This window comes from Argiope bruennichi, chromosome 6 (assembly GCF_947563725.1).
Source record: "Argiope bruennichi chromosome 6, qqArgBrue1.1, whole genome shotgun sequence".
Classification (NCBI taxonomy): Eukaryota; Metazoa; Arthropoda; class Arachnida; order Araneae; family Araneidae; genus Argiope; species Argiope bruennichi.
This window is the reverse complement of record NC_079156.1, coordinates 1,096,360-1,114,579: the sequence shown is the minus strand read 5'-3', so window position 1 is coordinate 1,114,579 and position 18,220 is coordinate 1,096,360. Positions and strand designations below refer to the sequence as shown.

General features: G+C 32.8%; 1 protein-coding gene across 4 annotated transcripts; it reads left to right on the top strand.

Annotated features, from left to right (window-relative positions):
- The first annotated feature begins 5,095 nt into the window (after positions 1-5,095).
- LOC129972830 (uncharacterized) lies at positions 5,096-17,543 on the top strand. 4 transcript variants are annotated; one of them, XM_056087113.1, is made up of 6 exons: positions 5,096-5,281; positions 7,440-7,672; positions 13,058-13,263; positions 13,374-13,556; positions 14,144-14,322; positions 15,316-17,543. In XM_056087113.1, the coding sequence occupies exons 3-6, from the start codon at positions 13,209-13,211 to the stop codon at positions 15,319-15,321; spliced, it is 423 nt and encodes a 140-aa protein (XP_055943088.1). In that variant the 5' UTR covers positions 5,096-5,281; positions 7,440-7,672; positions 13,058-13,208; the 3' UTR covers positions 15,322-17,543. The 4 variants fall into 4 exon arrangements, 2 of the variants coding, with proteins under 2 accessions (XP_055943088.1, XP_055943089.1); XR_008784900.1 differs by lacking the exons at positions 5,096-5,281; positions 7,440-7,672 and adding an exon at positions 13,689-14,047 and having other exon boundaries at positions 12,078-13,263; XR_008784899.1 differs by lacking the exons at positions 5,096-5,281; positions 7,440-7,672 and having other exon boundaries at positions 12,078-13,263; positions 13,374-14,047.
- Positions 17,544-18,220: the final 677 nt, after the last annotated feature.

Here is an 18,220-nt window from a genome sequence, read left to right as displayed (position 1 = left end):
TGCGCAACACATGCTTCTATCCAATACATCGCACCTTTGGAATATATATAATATCATACATTAACATCTATAATTACAGATGACTATTAAATTTTGCGCTAAATGTAAAAAAGTGTTTGGCCATCTGTCTGCCTGTACTTTCAAAGGCATGTAAATGCATAATTCCAAAATCTAATAGTTTAAGTATCTGAAATATGGAACGAAATTTTGTGACTGCATGAGTAGTTATGTATCATTTTTTTTTTGAAAAAACGCTTTTAAAACACAAATTTGATTTTTAGATATTCTTAAGCGCATACAAGGGATTCATTGCCAAGAAATTGACTTGTATTTACATGATAGATTCAGTAATAATTCCAAATTCACATCAATGGTTAATATTTCATAAAAATTGCACGTCAATCCAAGGCGTTTTCTGGAATAACAACTTTATTAACGAATATTTGAAAAGGCTTTGGAAGACCAGTCCCGCTGGTTAAGTATACTTTCTTCTAAATGTTCGAAATGAGTTTCTTAATTCAGACTTTTCCATAGCATTGAGATTAATGAATTAGGGATAAGTATGTGAGTATATTTTGCAATAATTTGATGCCAATTATTTCAGTTTTGGCTATATTTTTTGGGATAATCATCTTGATTTATTAAATTCAAAGTGGAACTTTGTATAAATAAAAAAAAATATATATCCACATATTTCCTGTTGTTATTGTTTCTAATGGCACTTGTCATAGACAAACTCGCTGACATAGTCAGCGATTTAAGTCGAAAGAGCGCCATCTAGTGCCATGAGTACCACTTAGTCTAGAGAATATGTCCATCAGCAGCGCCATCTAGGACCAAGAGTGCGACTTAGCTATTCATGTGTCACAACCCTTTTTACGGGGCGGACTTCATTCATGCATTTTTTTCACAGATTGTAATTTAGACCTCAATCAGAGACACATTCGACAGAGGCCTCAATCAGACGATCACCTTTGAACCAGTATCCAAAGTTTTATTATCTCGAGAATTCTGTGACCACGACAATTGTATACGTGCACCTGCCACCACATACACGAGGAGTCTTCGGGTGGCGGGGCTCGAACTCACATCCCAAGAGATGCGAATCCAACGACCTACCAACAAGGATATCCCGGCCCACGTATTTTCCTTTAATCGCTATTTAAGAACTTAGTTTTCCTCATGCGTAGATTTTCGCCAAACATATTTCGATTATACAACATACTTAGATTTCGCCAAACTTCAGTCATCAATTTCAAAAACATTAAATTTAATTTTATCGCTAAATATGGCATGGCTATAAAAATCTTTCTACATTTTAGCAAAAGAGATTTGTTTCTCTTTATTAAATGTCAATGTTAAGATTTTTCTGGTAGCCTAATGTATAATTAGAAATAGCTTCCCTGAGAAATAATTATTCCGGCTTAAACTCTTCTTCCTAGTGGTTTACGGCTCAATGCAGTCAAGCATGGCTCTTTGCGCTTAAACTTAATGTTTTAGATATTTTTACAACACTAATGTTTTTTCATTTTTATCTAATAATGTTTCTCTTACTTATCGAAATGTGAATTCCCCACAAGGTTTATTTCTTATTAAGAAAGATTTATTACATTCTTTTGGTCGATACTTTGAACGCACCATGACTTCACCGAGCTTTCATTGTAATTTCTTTGAGATTTGCCTCCTTCAATAACTCGAATTACAAAATCTCGAGTATAAATTCGGAGTATGTTTCGGATATAGAGCTAATTTTGAGAATTTGGATAGTAAATTATAGTGAATTGTAGCTTCGAATTTATTATATTGGTTCACTTAAAGAACCAGGTGACCAAACTGGAATTTTTTTATGAAGTGCCTGCTTCATTTTGTAACTCTCAAATGTGAAGTTTAATCAGTTGAGTTATTATCACTTCCTCATTGTTTCCTTTTTAATACGTCCTTTAATCAACATTTTAACATTTCTATAAGTGTCAGAGTTAAAAGAATATCTTATGGTGCAATTTTAGACGTGTATATATATACAGGGTGTTCATTAATTATTGTCGGGGTTTCCGTACCTCATAACTTTCGAATAAAAAATATTACGCAAAAACCGATTACGTATTCGTAAATGACAACTCAAAGAATTTTATTAATGATATTAAAAAGATTAATGAATTTGCACATGGCTGCCCTTCGTGGCTCGTAACATATTGAGACGAAATTCGATTTCCCTCCAAGTGTCCGAATTATGCGAAGGAGAATCTTTCTTGTACGTGGTCCTGAAGCGACGTTGAGTAGTTATGTCAGATTTAGTTTCGAAATACCACAATACACACATTGCTTTTTCTTGCATGCTCACCATTTTTATTTATGACGTCATAATTACCCAGACTGCAAATGTGCTAAGATCGCATTGTTGCCACGTAAAACTCTTTGAGTTGTAATTTACGAATACGTAATTGGTTTTTGCGTAATATTTTTTATTCGAAAGTTATGAGGTACGGAAACCCCAACAATAATTAATGAACACCCTGTATATATATATATATATATATATATATATATATATATATATATATATATATATATATATATATATTCTCCATCATTTTCATAATGCTCATACAGGGGGTCATTTAGGGATTGCTAAAATGTTAGATAGAATAAGATGACGGTTTTATTAATCTTTCTTATATCGAACTGTTCGACGATTTCTTAGCTATCTTAAAGAAAATCAGACGTAGAAGAGTAGAATCCGTAGAAGAGTAGAAATCAGAAGAGAATCCGTTTCCATCGGATCACCTGAGATCCTTTCCACCGGCAGAAGCGGCCTGTGATCCAGCTGGAATTGATTTCTTCGTTTCCCAAACTCTTTGCAGTTAAATAAGTGATTTGCAGTTTGCATGGATTATTTGATTCGATACGCAATTGCGAAAGCACCTCCCTAGCGCAAAAGCATCTGAAGTTGTTTTTGGTGGCTATTCAAATGAAATGGGGATTCCCAAGTGTTATATCAGATCGAGATACTATGTTTCTTTCAAAGGCAGTGGCCAATTTTTATGGATGTGCAGTGTAGAGAATCAGCCACTTCAACCAACACCATAAAATGCAAACTGAAATAAAACGCACTCCGATATATTATCGATTCATGTCGATGTTAATCAGAGAGTTTAGGATGCCATTTTATCTTTCGCGTATCGAGAAACGACGGGATTCACACTTTTTTATCTCTCATATATATTAGTACGAAGCAAAAATGACTCAGGGTATCATTAGAAAACTCATTATGCAGCCATTTAATTTGCAAAGCAAAAGTAGTTCGGTAAATTTTTCGTCTTTGCCCTTTTGAAAGACAGGAGAGAGATAGTGAGATAGGATGCAAAACATTGACTAGTAGCTTATGCACCAGAGGACCTATTATGGATTCTCAAACCGATTAGAAAAGTAGGTTTATCTGAAAAATTGTTAAAGAAATATTTTGGACCTTATAAAGTTACGCGAAAATTATCGAATGAAAAGTAAAAAGTTGATTACGTCCCGGGTTGCCCATTGGAAAACAGAAAAGGTAGTTCATGTGCCACAAATAAAGCCTTACCATGGCAGACACACATGGAGATGTATAAAGAATCATAAAGTTTAATCTATCGATATTAAAAAATATGTTTATAAATATTAAATATCTGTTTTAAAATTCAAATGGAAAATCGATTGGACCGCTCAGAAAATCGTTGAAACGTCCGAATACGGCCATTCAGTTAGGTTTATATCTGCAAATGGATAACAAAGGTTAAGTTAGTTTAGTTTAGTTATATTAACGTCCCGTTTGAAGCAACACTAGGGCTATTTCGGGACGGACCTCGTCATTTTGAACCGCGGTCAGATGACAAGGACGACACCTGAGCTGGCACCCCCTCTCCACACCACACCAGCGGGAGGACCTAACAAAGGTTAAAGGTCAGCCGTGTATTAAGTATAAGGTTAAAGGTCAGCCGTGGGATCGGTGATGCAAATGACATTTTGAGAAGGTTGAGTGGCTCCTTTGGATGTGTTAAGAAAAGTTCTTTATATTTTTGGCTCAATTGTTAACTTACACACAACACAGGCAACTGCTTTTTAAATAGTTTTCAAAAATAAATTGTATCCATTTTGATTTATGTTTTTAACTCTTTCCATACTGCGCATGGAGAGAAAGTGAATTTTTATCTGTTACCATTTTGATGTATAATTCAATTTCCAGCGGAGTGTTCAGACATTTCATAAAGAAGTAGTTTATCTTTGAAAATTTTTTTAAAAATAATTTATAAAGAATTCTTTGGTTTTCATCTGTAATTCATACATTTTGAAGAATGTAGAAAAAAGATTAACTTTTCTGAGCTCGAGCTTTGAATGTATTTATAATGTGTAGAAAAGAGTTATTGCTTTTATGTATTGCGTGGCCAGAAATTCTCCGTTAGATTTGTAAAAGTTCTGTATGTAATTTTAAACTAGTAATTTTACTAACGTTATGTGAGGAATTTCCCATTTTTTTTGCTCTATGAATCATATGTGGGTCCCATTCTTCAGGACCATTCAAAAAAGGATTTAGAGTTGTACACCTTTTTTTAAAAACTTTTTACGTTTTTACCTTTTTTACACCATTTTTAGAATAAAGATTCAGTTTACAAATCTCTGATTTTGAAAGTCGGGGTCATACCTGGCTATCCATTTTAAGGAGACGAAAAAAGAAGTCAAACTAGAACGAAGACTACATATTATTTCAGCTAGGATTAGTTTGGATTAGGAGCCAATCAATATCATGGTGTGCCTGCACTGACGCCTATGAAATGGAGCCATCACTTTTTGTTGTTCCTTACATGAAAACACCGCTTATAACATATTAAGTAATCACTGATATTTGCTGAATGACAGGCTAATTTTTTATGAAAGTCAGCAGATTTATTTCTCAATTTATCCCAATAATTATTTCGGGTTCGAATTTGGGTAAAAAAATTTCTAATCTTTTCTTAAGGTGATTTGCTGAGTACAAATCTTTGGAAGAAGAGAAAAAATTATAAGAAGTTTCTAGATTCTGGTGAATCTATAAAAACTCAAATGATTAATCGGTTTTCCTATTACTATTGCTTGCACTCCACGTTAGGTTTCCTTTACAAAATATTATGAACTATGTAGTTGTCTTGAATATAGCTTAACTCTATACATTTTATTAACTATCATTGTTTCTTGTGAATGGGTTCTCCATGTCTTTAGTTTCACCTTTTCAAGAATTGCTCATCATTGATACAGAGTTGAATAATAATGGGTAAGTTGCGTTTTTTTTTTTTTTTTTAGTATGCGTAAATATATTAATGGAAGATTAGTAGATTTGTTTTTATCTCTTGAAGATGCAAAGAATTGTTATACTGAAATATTAGTTTATAATTTTTTTTTCCGAAGAAGCTTATCTTTAATATTTTATAATTTATATGTTAAAAAATTCTTCTTAGATTTGACGATTTAATTTTCATATTTGAGAACATATTTTTAATTTTCAGAATTGTTTTACCTTCTCTTTATAATGGAAATTTTTGTGTTTATTATTAGCAGAAAATTCCATTCCAGATTGTCTTTTGAAATGAATGTAAAACTATTTATTATGTATCACTATTAATATTAAACTTGGAGAAAAAATGACGTTGCATTTTTATTTCGTAATAGCATAGCATTTTAGGCTTCAATCGTCTTGGTCTAGTGCTAGTTTCATTAGGCAGTGCTCTCTGGAAAGGAAGTTTACAGTCGTTCGATTTGTAGGAAAATTAAAAGTCTGAATCTTTGTTCTTTATTAGAAATAGAAGTTGTATTTTGGAATTAATGTATAAAATTTCACTCTTTAAAATTACAGCTTTACATTAGCTAAAGCATGCTATTGAAATAGGCAACTAAACAAATGGAATTTTATTCAAGTTATAAGTGTTGTCACTATTTTTTAAAATTAAATCTGCCGAAAACTAAATGCATAGAAATAAAATTGGTATCAGTGAAAAGTTGACTTTTAAATTCTTAGAAAATTGGTTTCTTTGTTGTATGTTCCAGAATTGTAGAGGAAAATTATCTATTACTAGAAATGAAATTTTGCAATGAGTTTAATTTTTTAATTAAAAAGCTAAAATTTCGAAAAAGTGAATTTTTTTCGGTGAATGACACTCCTCCAGACGTCGCTGTTTGCCAAATTTGATAGCTTTAGGTCCAAAGATATGTCCGAAGAGCGTTGCATTCCTTGTGTAATGAGAATCTTTGCACTGTGTAATATAAAGAAAATCAACTAACCCAAAAATAGGAAAATTTCTTGAAATTTAGTAATACAGGACATGAATTTCGGGTCTATTTCTAGCAACCATATTAATGCTTTTAATAGAACTTCGAATGTTATTGGACTATCTGTGATGACGAGCCGAAATTTTTGAAATGCATCATTTGAACAAATGTCAATACTTAAAAACTTTTATCATTTTTGCTACAATGGTGTGGAAGAAACTAATACAGTATGAAGCATATAAAAGTAACTCTGTTTATATTGAAATTTGGGTCCACAGTTTTTTCAATTGCTCCTTCTTGCTTTGAATTTTTCATGCAGAACGTTTTAACTTTGCTTGTTGCTTTGATAACACATTTTGCAAAATCGTAGCACAATTATAGTTTTTTGGCGTGGTTTTCTTAGCAGGCTTTTACTGGGAGAAATTAATGTTTCATTATCAAAACATTTTGCAAACACTTTCAAAGCCACTGGGATTATTGGTAATTCTAATGAAATAAACTAATAAAAATATGGTTATATACCACCTATTGTAAATATTCCAACATATATTTATTGTATAATAAACTCATCAAGGCAAAAGCCCTTGGAAAACCATGCCAGTGTTAAGAAACGTAAAACGTATTTGTTTGATAATCTTTTTTGTTATGTCAATGCAAGCTGAATAAGGTATTCTCCTTTTCTTATCCGAATGTTAATAATAGCAGAAGGCTTTAACACGTCTTGGAATGTTGAGTAAGCTTATATGTTCTGTTATGCAACGAGACGTTCATATATTTGTCTGATATGCTATTACGTTTACGATGCAGATGGTGTATCATTGTATGGCGCAGCTTAGCCAAAGCTGTTTTTTGTTATAAAAACATTGTTCATTCATTCTGTTATGTTTGCCATTGATTTCAAGTCTATATAAAGACTCCTGTAGAATTGTTTTAAAAATTTTAACATTGATTTAGGTTTAGATTGAGATACAATGGAACCATGTTTAACGAGCATAATTCGCTGAGGGAATCTTATTCGGAATGCAATATACTTGTAGAACGAAACACTTGTCTATACAAATCTGTAAGATACAAGATGTCTTCCACTTCGAAAAGAAATGAAAAAGGCATTTCTTTATATAATTATTTATAATTAGAGATAAAAATAACCACAATTTCTCTTTCAGCTCGTTTCACAAAGAATTTAGATTCCAAAGCGACATTTGCGTCCGTATGCTGTCTATACTGAAACTATCTTCGCTCCAAGTGTCATTCTTCCAATTTCTGGATTAAATATCCAACACTGGGTTTCAAGTAGGTTTGAGGAGAGCGCCTGATCTTAATAATCACACCACACCATGCTTGGATGACGGAGGACTATATTTTCTTTTGGATTTTCCCACTCTATTGGACTAACCAGGTATGTCTACATAATTGTGGCATCCTAGCCTCTTAGCGGTTACTTGTGTGGAAAATTCGGAGATTATATATTTCTTTTCCACTCTTTCAGAATACTCGAGGATTGGATTTTAATGCCTTCCAAGGTTTTTACAAATCGCTCAAAACATTTTTAAAACACAAAAGACAATTTGGCATACGAAGCAATCGAATCCCTTTTCAAAGATGAGTAATAGATCGCAAATCATGAATAACCAGGCAATAAATGCAATCCCATTGAATTAAAAATAAAAGTTGAATATCTTTCCGATACGATATGCATTAAAATCGTTTAGGTGAATTTTCCAAAATACTCAAACTACAATTCAATTATTCCAATAATTTTCATGATTGATAATTTGGAGATCAGCTCTATTCTAAATATTGATTGTCCAAAATCTTTCATTTAACTCCCTATACAGTTTCGTGTCGAGATATTTCTAACTAATATCAAATGTTTCATTGAACTTGTTGACAATTCCTTTGGTTTCTTCATAATACAGCTTCCACTTCTTTCAGTACGATAAAAGGTTAGTTTCGGTGATTACATGCTGTTATTCGAACTTCTGCTTAAGAATTGTGATATAGCAAATCTCGGATTGTGTAGTAAAAATTAAATTCTTAAAAAGGAGACTTTTATTGTTAAAACAAGTTTAACTACTTAATCAAGAGCCGCATCTGGATGTTGAGAATAAAAATCTTATAGTTGATATTTGTTCGTGTCGAAGAATTTTTGTCGAAAACAAGGTTTTATAAGAAAAGGAATAAATTGTTTGTTCAAATATTAAAATTCCAAACACCAAGGCGTACTAGTTTTCTGCTCTATTGGTTATGGAATTTCCTAGATATACTATAGAGAAGTGACTAAGTGCTGAATACAATCAGACAGATCGAGATAAATTTGTGCACGATGAAAAGAATTTTTCTGGATGATGAAAATGTTAAATAAAAGACTTTGAGTAGTTTTCAGAATGACCTAATTTTTTTAAATGAATGAGTGATAAATCGAATTTCTGTTCTATGTGATGGCAGGGGAATACAAAAATTATTGAAATTCTAATGTCACTAGCCTTTTTATAGGAGTTAAATGCGTTATTTTGTAATTCATGTTAAAAGTGTAAGGATTTTTACATTTTAAAAACGTGAAAAGTGCTAGTCGCTGATTCATAAGTGGAACCTATAGTGCACACTTAAATTCCCGATCGTTATCTTAAACATTCTGTTGCTTTTTGAAAGAATTTGCTTATATTTAGGTTTTCTTCAGTTGTCCAATCCAAGTTATACATAAAAAAATCTTTAAATTGCCTTTTATTAGAAGTTTGTGTCATTGGTCAATTCCTACTTATTTCGTTATTCGTGTAGGTTTATATTAATATAGTAAATCTAAATTGTATAAGCGTAGTTGGTAGTCATGCATTTTGTTTGCATCCTTCCCATAATGCTATTCTTATTGCTTTACCTTTATTTAATCAAATCGCAAATTCTCCCGCATGTTATTACATGAAATGTATTATAAAATTTCAGTGGAGGTTTATTTTAACGTTTTCGGCGTGAAGCGAGTCATATTAAATGAAGTCTTAAAATTAATTAATTAAAATTTGGGAAATTACATTTAGTTTTGTATCCATCTAATATAAGAAATACAAAAATCTTATATTGAGATTGCAAATTTGAAACAGTAAGCTGAAGAAATGCAAGGAAAACATTAGTGGTAATGCAGTACGTCTAACTCCAGATTTATACTTACAAATATCTATTTTTAAACTTAAGAATCATTTCATGTATTCTATACAGATGGCATTTTATCGAAAGTTTAATTCTTAATATATTTTGATTGTAATGAATCGAATTATTTCGAGACATGATCGAAAATTACTAGATGTCCATTTTTGACAGTTTCATACCGAATTTTGAGGAAAATGATGTTTAAAATCATGAATCGATGAAAGCAGTGCAGAATATAGGTAATATTTGCATGGAATTTAGAATAATGCTTTTGAGCAAACCGCACGTCTTATTTAATCTGTTTTCCTGCTTTAATTCACCGTTTCGCTCATCATAACTAGCATAAATTCGCCGGGTTTAGTATTTTTAAAATTAGGTTTGTGTTAATTTCAAAAAAGTCGTTTCCGCGATGCATGGCTGGACGCAACGGGGGTACTGACGTGCATTTTATTCTGAGGTTAAAATGCATTATGTAAATGAGAATATTGAGAAGTAATGTGCATTGTGAATGACATCGCGTCTCATCTTAAGCATGGGCGTGATGTACGGAATGGAATTAATATTTCGTTTTGGGAGTCGTCATGTATTTAGTCGAAACAGTGCAAGGTCACATTAGGCCGTGAATGAAGTGATGGCATAGGGGAGTGTGGAAATAGCCAATATGAATACGTGATAAATTATTTCGCCATGGGTTTATGGGAAAAGAAACGATTGCCTTCATGGCTAACTCGTCGAGTTATCGCGTATTGTTACGCAATGTTGAAAATGGGGAATTGGAAGTGTTAGCGGGGGTTGAGAGACAATTGTTGACTGTATCATGGTTTGGGTTATGTAGATAATATTTGCGAACATCAGAAACTCCAAGTGGAACTGGCTGCGTGGGTAAGGTGTAAAAGTTTGAGTATCGGGGTGGCGTTGGAGGTGTGGGTTATGTTTGTGAAAGTGTGGGTCTCTGGGTGGCGTTGGAGGTGTGGGTTATGTTTGTGAAAGTGTGGGTCTCTGGGTGGCGTTGGAGGTGTGGGTTGTGTATGTGAAAGTGTGGGTCTCTGGGTGGCGTTGGAGGTGTGGGTTGTGTATGTGAAAGTGTGGGTCTCTGGGTGGCGTTGGAGGTGTGGGTTGTGTATGTGAAAGTGTGGGTCTCTGGGTGGCGTTGGAGGTGTGGGTTGTGTATGTGAAAGTGTGGGTCTCTGGGTGGCGTTGGAGGTGTGGGTTGTGTATGTGAAAGTGTGGGTCTCTGGGTGGCGTTGGAGGTGTGGGTTGTGAATGTGAAAGTGTGGGTCTCTGGGTGGCGTTGGAGGTGTGGGTTGTGTATGTGAAAGTGTGGGTCTCTGGGTGGCGTTGGAGGTGTGGGTTGTGTATGTGTGAGTTGTGGGTCTCTGGGTGGCGTTGGAGGTGTGGGTTGTGTATGTGTGAGTTGTGGGTCTCTGGGTGGCGTTGGAGGTGTGGGTTGTGTATGTGTGAGTTGTGGGTCTCTGGGTGGCGTTGGAGGTGTGGGTTGTGTATGTGTGAGTTGTGGGTCTCTGGGTGGCGTTGGAGGTGTGGGTTGTGTATGTGCGAGTTGTGGGTCTCTGGGTGGCGTTGGAGGTGTGGGTTGTGTATGTGCGAGTTGTGGGTCTCTGGGTGGCGTTGGAGGTGTGGGTTGTGTATGTGCGAGTTGTGGTTTTAGGGGTGGCGTTGGAGGTGTGGGTTGTGTATGTGTGAGTTGTGGTTTTAGGGGTGACGGTGTGGGTTGTGTATGTGTGAGTTGTGGTTTTAGGGGTGACGGTGTGGGTTGTGTATGTGTGAGTTGTGGTTTTAGGGGTGACGGTGTGGGTTGTGTATGTGTGAGTTGTGGCATTTGCGTACTGTGCAAGGATTTGATACTTCTAATCATTTGGGGTGGCTTAGTTTCACCTTCGTGGCCAATATTTTAATAGGAATTAGGAATATAATATAATACAAGCGGCGAGTTTAAAACGTTTTGAAGTAAGAAAATTATTGAAAAATGTTTAGGAAATTGAAGTGAACGAGGTTTAATATGTAAGAATTTAATTCGTAATTTTAAATTATCTTGTATTTAAATCCCATCAATAGGTAGTTATATTTTTTCGGATGGATACATTACTAAATATTCATGCTGAGTTTCTCCCTCCCTTGAATCTCAAACCAGAGGAAACATAGAACAATTAATTAATAGATAATCTTTAATAAGTAACTCTTTGCTTAAGTCAGCAATTATAACTTGTAATGACTTTAATCAATAACTGAAGTATCTCCTTTATAGTAAGGGGAAAAAAATTGGCGGATACCATATTAATGCAAACTTTCCAATGAGCAGAGTAGATTAAAATTCATATTAAGATTAAATTTGATATTTCAGTGACATAAATCCCGGAAAACCCAAAGTTTTGCTATGACGGAATCCGATAAAAAGAAAAATTTATACTCGTAATTATACTTAAATTAAAATATTAATTTAATAGAACTTTTAAAATATCCAATTTCTCTGAATAATATTCATTTATTCTCATTTAGGGGGGATTGGAGTGAGTGACGGCTTATTGGGAATCAATATCTCAATGTAATTAAAAGCTGCCATTTTCTTTCAAATTCCAATTAGCTGTTTTTGCCATCAAAAGCAGTATTAGCTCCGTATCCGAGGCTCAATTATTTGACATTTCGTACTTGAAACGAACTTTTTCTCCCGGTTTTGGAATTAAAATCTCCAATCTGCCTCGTTCTTTTTTGGCTTTCTGTACATTAACTATTCCTCTAGTTGATGTAACAATTTGGAATCTCATTAAAAATACCTAGTTCAATTCGGTGTCTAATATTTATACATCCTAATGTGATACATATAATTTTTACTGAATAAAGAAGACGAATTCTTACTCTTCAGTTATCTAGAAATAACTTAGTTTGTTCTATATCGCAATTCGGAAATGGAAGTTTGAATAGCTTCATGTGAAGGAATTGCAATTGTCTTCGAATCAAAATGAATGAATTAAAGGCAGTAATCGGTTAGAATAAGGCTAGGAAAAACCTTTCAGAAATAGAATTGAATTAAGCTACTAAGCATTTGAGATAAAAAAAAATCGTACTAAATTAAGCTATTTTGAACTTACTTGAAATTATTCAGATAAATTTCGTATTGCATTTTATACTTAAGTATATAAAAAAATTATCTTCATAACACTTAAAAATATGAAATGAGTTAAGGCAAAGATGTTTTTTCTGAAATCAAATTTGTTTATTGTAAAGAAAAACAAAAGAGGAATAATCTCTGTAGTCCATTCCCTTTTAAAATTTAAAAATTACTAACAGTTGCCCGCTCAAATGTTTTTATCTATTGGAAACTTTCTAAAATGCATTAAAATCTGCACATTTAATGTGGAAGAAATATTCATAATCTTTGAATATTCCACTCGAGTAGTTTCTAAGCGACGAAAATGCTATAATCATGTGGATTTTACATGGTACAGTCTAATATGACAGAGGAAACAGTGGCAGTTGCTCTCTTGTGCCCTCTTCTATAAATGAACAGAATGTTTAATGCAAATTTGACAAGTCTTTTGTGTAAGACTATCCAGTGGGAAACGTTTAAATCAAATATCTGTAATACTAGAAAGTTTCTGTTGAATTCACTGGCCTTTTCACTCATCAGTGAAATACGTCATAGAAGTCATCAATTTAACAAAATCGCCTGCCGTTGTTGGAGCTGTTCACTGCAAAGAACACTTTTTATGCTGTTCGCTTGAAACAGTGGCCAACTCCTGTAAGCAAAGCGACCGCCTTTTCTCTTGACGAAAATATGGATGGCAGCTATCTGGATGGCCACGAAATTTTTTCTTTCGTACAGAAGTAATATCGGTGAGTTACGATATTTATAATTATCATATCGTGATGAATGTTGGATATAATCATGTGATTATATCTATGGTAATTATAACTGTAAAAATGTACACATTTTTTTTCACTAGGCATTGACAGACAGTACAACATGGCCTATATCCATGTCATTTTGCTTGATAAAGGCACTACGTCAACCACCAGTAGTGTTGCTTTCTGTTCCATGCACTTGATTGTCCACCCCAAATATGCTGGATGCGAGGAAGTATTCCTTACAGGTGATGTTGAAGGTGATGAGACAATTCAAGGGCGCAGTAAGTTCGCTATTTATATTAACAAAACGGCATGGAATTTGAAAACCATTAATTGGTTCATCTAGAAATTAAATTACTGGAGGCTGCAAAGAGATGCGAAACATAATTATCTTAAAATATTTATTGAAACAGATGCAGCCCTATTGGCTACTTACCATAATGAATTACCGGAATTCAAACGCCTGTCATACGCGTTTCTGAGTATAGGATTCAAAGTAATTGAACGTCTTAGAATGGAATCACCCAGTGACCCTCGTTATGAGGGAAATACTCCATGGCCAGGAACCGTTTGAAACTAGATTCCAGCATCTACGCAGGACAAAAATGCTTCTAGGTAATTCTGTTGTCTCTGCATGGCTTGTGGTAAACTTTCTAGAATGACCAAATTTATTAAGTTAAATGAATGCCCTTTCAGTTCCAGCCATAAAGTATCTACATATGTGTAGTAGGTATCTAGATGTCCTGGAAAGAACGTCATTGAAGTAATATCGGTAAGTTGTGCGAATTGTCACACCATCAAATGATTTCCAATCATTGGCTTGGATTATCGAATGAGAACCATAACAATGTACTTCTATTTGTTTTAGGTATTCTTCTGTCAGACAACTCATGGCCGTTGATGCTACTTTTCCGGTTAAAAAGTATGTCATCACCATCGATAATACGCTTTTCAAGGTCCAAAAACGTCTTCACTAGAAAGCAGTTCTTTATACGGGGAGGATATTCCCTTCAGATGAGTTCGAAGTACATGGAATTCAAAGGCATGGTAAGTTTCTGAATTATAACAATAAAACTACCACAGAGAGACACTCGATAACCATTTTATTTGGTTTCTCCAGAAAGTATATCGGTGGCAGTTAAAGATAAATAAACCATAATTTCCTGGAAATAATTATTGAAATATCTACAGTAGTTTTACCTAAGAAAAGAGTTGATATACTTATTTCACGATATCAACTTCTAAACGTAATTGTCGAAGTAATCGGCCTAGGTAAGGCTTTCTTCATGGTGTATACTAAGGAAATATTGCATGGACAGAAACTTTTTCAAACATACGCCTGTGACAGATGAGCAAAAGATGTTTCCATGTAATTTTTTTTCGTCTCACTTTCAACCTCCAGTAAACTCATTTTTTGGAACGCTCTAAATTCATTGTAATTTTTATTTAAAATGCATATAATTTTCAATATTTTGTTAATCGAAGTAACTGGTACATACTAATATCAGTAAGGTCACCAATTTCATTTCCTTTTAAAGTATTTAAATGATAATCCAGAAAACTTCGGTTGTAACCTTAAGAAAGAAAACGTCCATGTTTGTCAAACGAAGCTTCAAGCCTTGTTTCTTTCTCCATTATGCACTCATTCGTTCGTTCCGAGACAGTTTAAATGATTCTATGACAGTTTCTAGAAAAGGGCAAAATAACATATGGTATTCTGAAGTCTAACCAATAACTGCGGCTACTGTGCTAATGCTATTTGAGCATTATTTGCTCCACTTCTGATCCTTAGAGAATACATATATGCACAGCTTCTGAAAGATCTTGTTTAGTTAATTATTTTAAAATCTATAAATCACTATAAAGTTTCATTTTCAAAAGATCAGCCATTGGTAAACTTAAATCTACATTTGAAGTAGGATTTCTATTCTCGCTTCTATTAATAGTGAAATCATAAGCTTCGTTTGTAATTATCAATGCATATTTAAAGAGTAAAACTGTCATGTATATTCTGCCATTGAATGGTTTCTTGTTTTTCAGATCTAATCTATTCCGATTCAGATGTTGACTTGTTTTGTTCGAAGTGATCCTGCCACAACATGCAGTATCTGAAGCTTCTATCAAGTGCAAACTAGAATTCGGAGCCACTACAGTTAAAATGTTGATTTCCGGACAAATGTAGTTGGTTAGTAAAATTATAAATGTTACACCAAATCCAAAATGTATATTTTCTATCAAAAATCATCAGTTTGCATAGTGGTGAAATTGTGATTACTAATGTAATGGCAAATTATTTGAAAATATCAATATATCTTTGAAGTATTTCATGATCCCATTTTAAGGCTATGACAATGAATCTTACATTTTTGGGGATATTTTTTTAAAATTGGGAAAGCTTGAAGTGCATGTAATTATCATTCAAAACAAATGTTTGGCATATCAATCGATATTTCATCTAAATTGTTTGAAATTTTCATATATCTACTTAAAACGACTAAAATATTGGTTTGCATTCATTTTCTTTAAACGTAGTGCTTGCTTTGTACTTTGAGAAACAAGCTATTCTGAGACAATCGATATCGATAAACATGTTTCATGTAGATAAATTAAAATGTAATAGATGATTTCTAGGAAAATCAAATAAGTCAAATTTCCAACAAAACTAAAAATTTACTGCCACAGAACGAATTTTTGAAATAAAAATTTGCATATGCATTCCTCCCTTATTGTCAACGGATAATCCATCTTTATGTTATGAGGTGATTTGTTACGATTGCTTTTCATCACCGCTTACTGTAACACAATTTGAAAAATTGAATTTTATTGTTATGAAACGATTCATTGTAGTTTCTTCACATCAGCATAAGGGCTTGTAATATACTTCTCAATTTATCTACAATTTTATAAAAATGGTAGTCATTTGTTTTTATTTTGTACTGAATGTTAATGATCTCGTAACTAATTTCATTATTGTCGATTTCTAGAAAGTAACTTAATATTATAATGATGATGATGAAATAAGTGATCAAATATCTGAATATATTTGCTATAATTATCTGTGTATAGTTCTAATATGAAGGGATTTTGCAACTCGTAATTATCTGAACATTCTTTTTTGAAATACTGGTCTTAATTAGGGAAAAATGTTTTATGCTAATTTTCGGTAGTTGGCCCCGAAATCTCTGAAAATATTTTAAATATATATTGCTAAGCTGCAACTTGGAGTTTTTGCACATGAAATGGTTCTATGCTTTGAAAATTATATTTTATGCTTGAATTTTAAATTTGTTTGATGGTTGGAACTGTAATTTTAAAATAGTTTTTTTTTCTTTTTTTTTTGCTCCTCGTTAAGTTTTACATCCGAAAATGACATAAAATTTATAGTATTAATGATTCCTAAATCCAAATTTAATAGTACATGGTATCGATACTCATTAATTTAAATTTAAATTTAACTTTAATATTTCTGAAATTTTACCGTAGTTTGAGAAGGTATATTAAAATTAATCATCTATTCGTTGCATCCATTTGCAGCTGCGTTTTAATTCAAGATTTTATTCTTGTTAACTATTACTAGCTTATTTTTTTAAAATGTATTTATAGTAAGATGAATAGTAAATTTAAAATACTAAATCTTGAGTCCTATATACCTTAATTCGGTTTTTAATTTTGATGCAAATGTGTACATCCGCTGATAAAGGATACTTTGATTGGTTCGGCCGGCCAGCCAATCAAAGTATCCTTTGATTCTTAGAAAGCATTTGATCACTGTGTCTGATCACCATGGTGATCAATATGCCTATAGGAAAAAATGACGCTTTTTCATGATTAGAAGGAATTTAAATTTCTAAATCTAACCTAATGCAATAAAATATCGGATTTCTTGAGAAAAAGCGAATGGATGCGACGAATGTTATAGTACTGTCTTTTTTTTTTCCTTCAGTAATACGAGACTTTGACTTTTAAAAAAACAATAGATCTTCTAAAAACATTTTTAAATTATTTAATAAAATATCAAATTGTCACTTTTTAATGTGTAATAGAAATCAGAATAAGTTTTATGAATTTCCACTGAAATTAATTCTATCCGTATACAATAAATTATGTTAATTTTCTTTAATTTTGTTTTAAGAATCGGTGCTTCCATTAAATTTTTAAACTCAAGTATATCAATTTTATGTTAAATCAATGCTTTAAAATCAATCACTTTAAAAACTGACTTTCTTCATATGCTTATTACATAAAGTAAAAAAAGCGAATTTATTTTGTTGAGTATACCGAATTCTCAATTCCATTCATTTATGTTCTACTTGTTATGTTGTAATAATATTGTAAATTGTATTTCTTTGTATATTAAATATGCAAATAAAGTGTGTATTTTGAATTCTATTTTGTATTTAATTACCAAATAGCCTCGTCTCCTTTCTAATTGCTTTAATAATTTAATACTTCCACTTCGTGAGCGGGCTTGTAAAATGCAATAATGACAATACTTCTTAGAAACTATTCCTCTCACACGTTCGCAAACTTAAATTTGTACATGCATCCAAGTCCTCTAAAACAATACTGAATATATTCTAATTAAAATTAGAAATTCATAAGATGTATTACTAATTATTAGTTTCTATCCTGTTCCTGAAATCGTATTGTTTCAATTCAAATATAATGGAACATAAATATAAGATATTAGAAACGGGTCATTCTCTAGAAATACAGAAGTTGATTAACTGGAATTTTTAAAGTCTTGAATTCTAATTCATCGTCATTCGAATTTCAAGGTAAGTTTTACTCATTGCGTGTTCTTTCCCGATCACAATTGAAAAGTTTTGATTTTTAAATTCGGGACAAAATCATTCGCATTTTAAAAACTGACAGAGCTAGATGTGAACTGTGCAATTTATCTCGCTATCTTTGCTCATTTTGTATATTAACACATTACGTACGG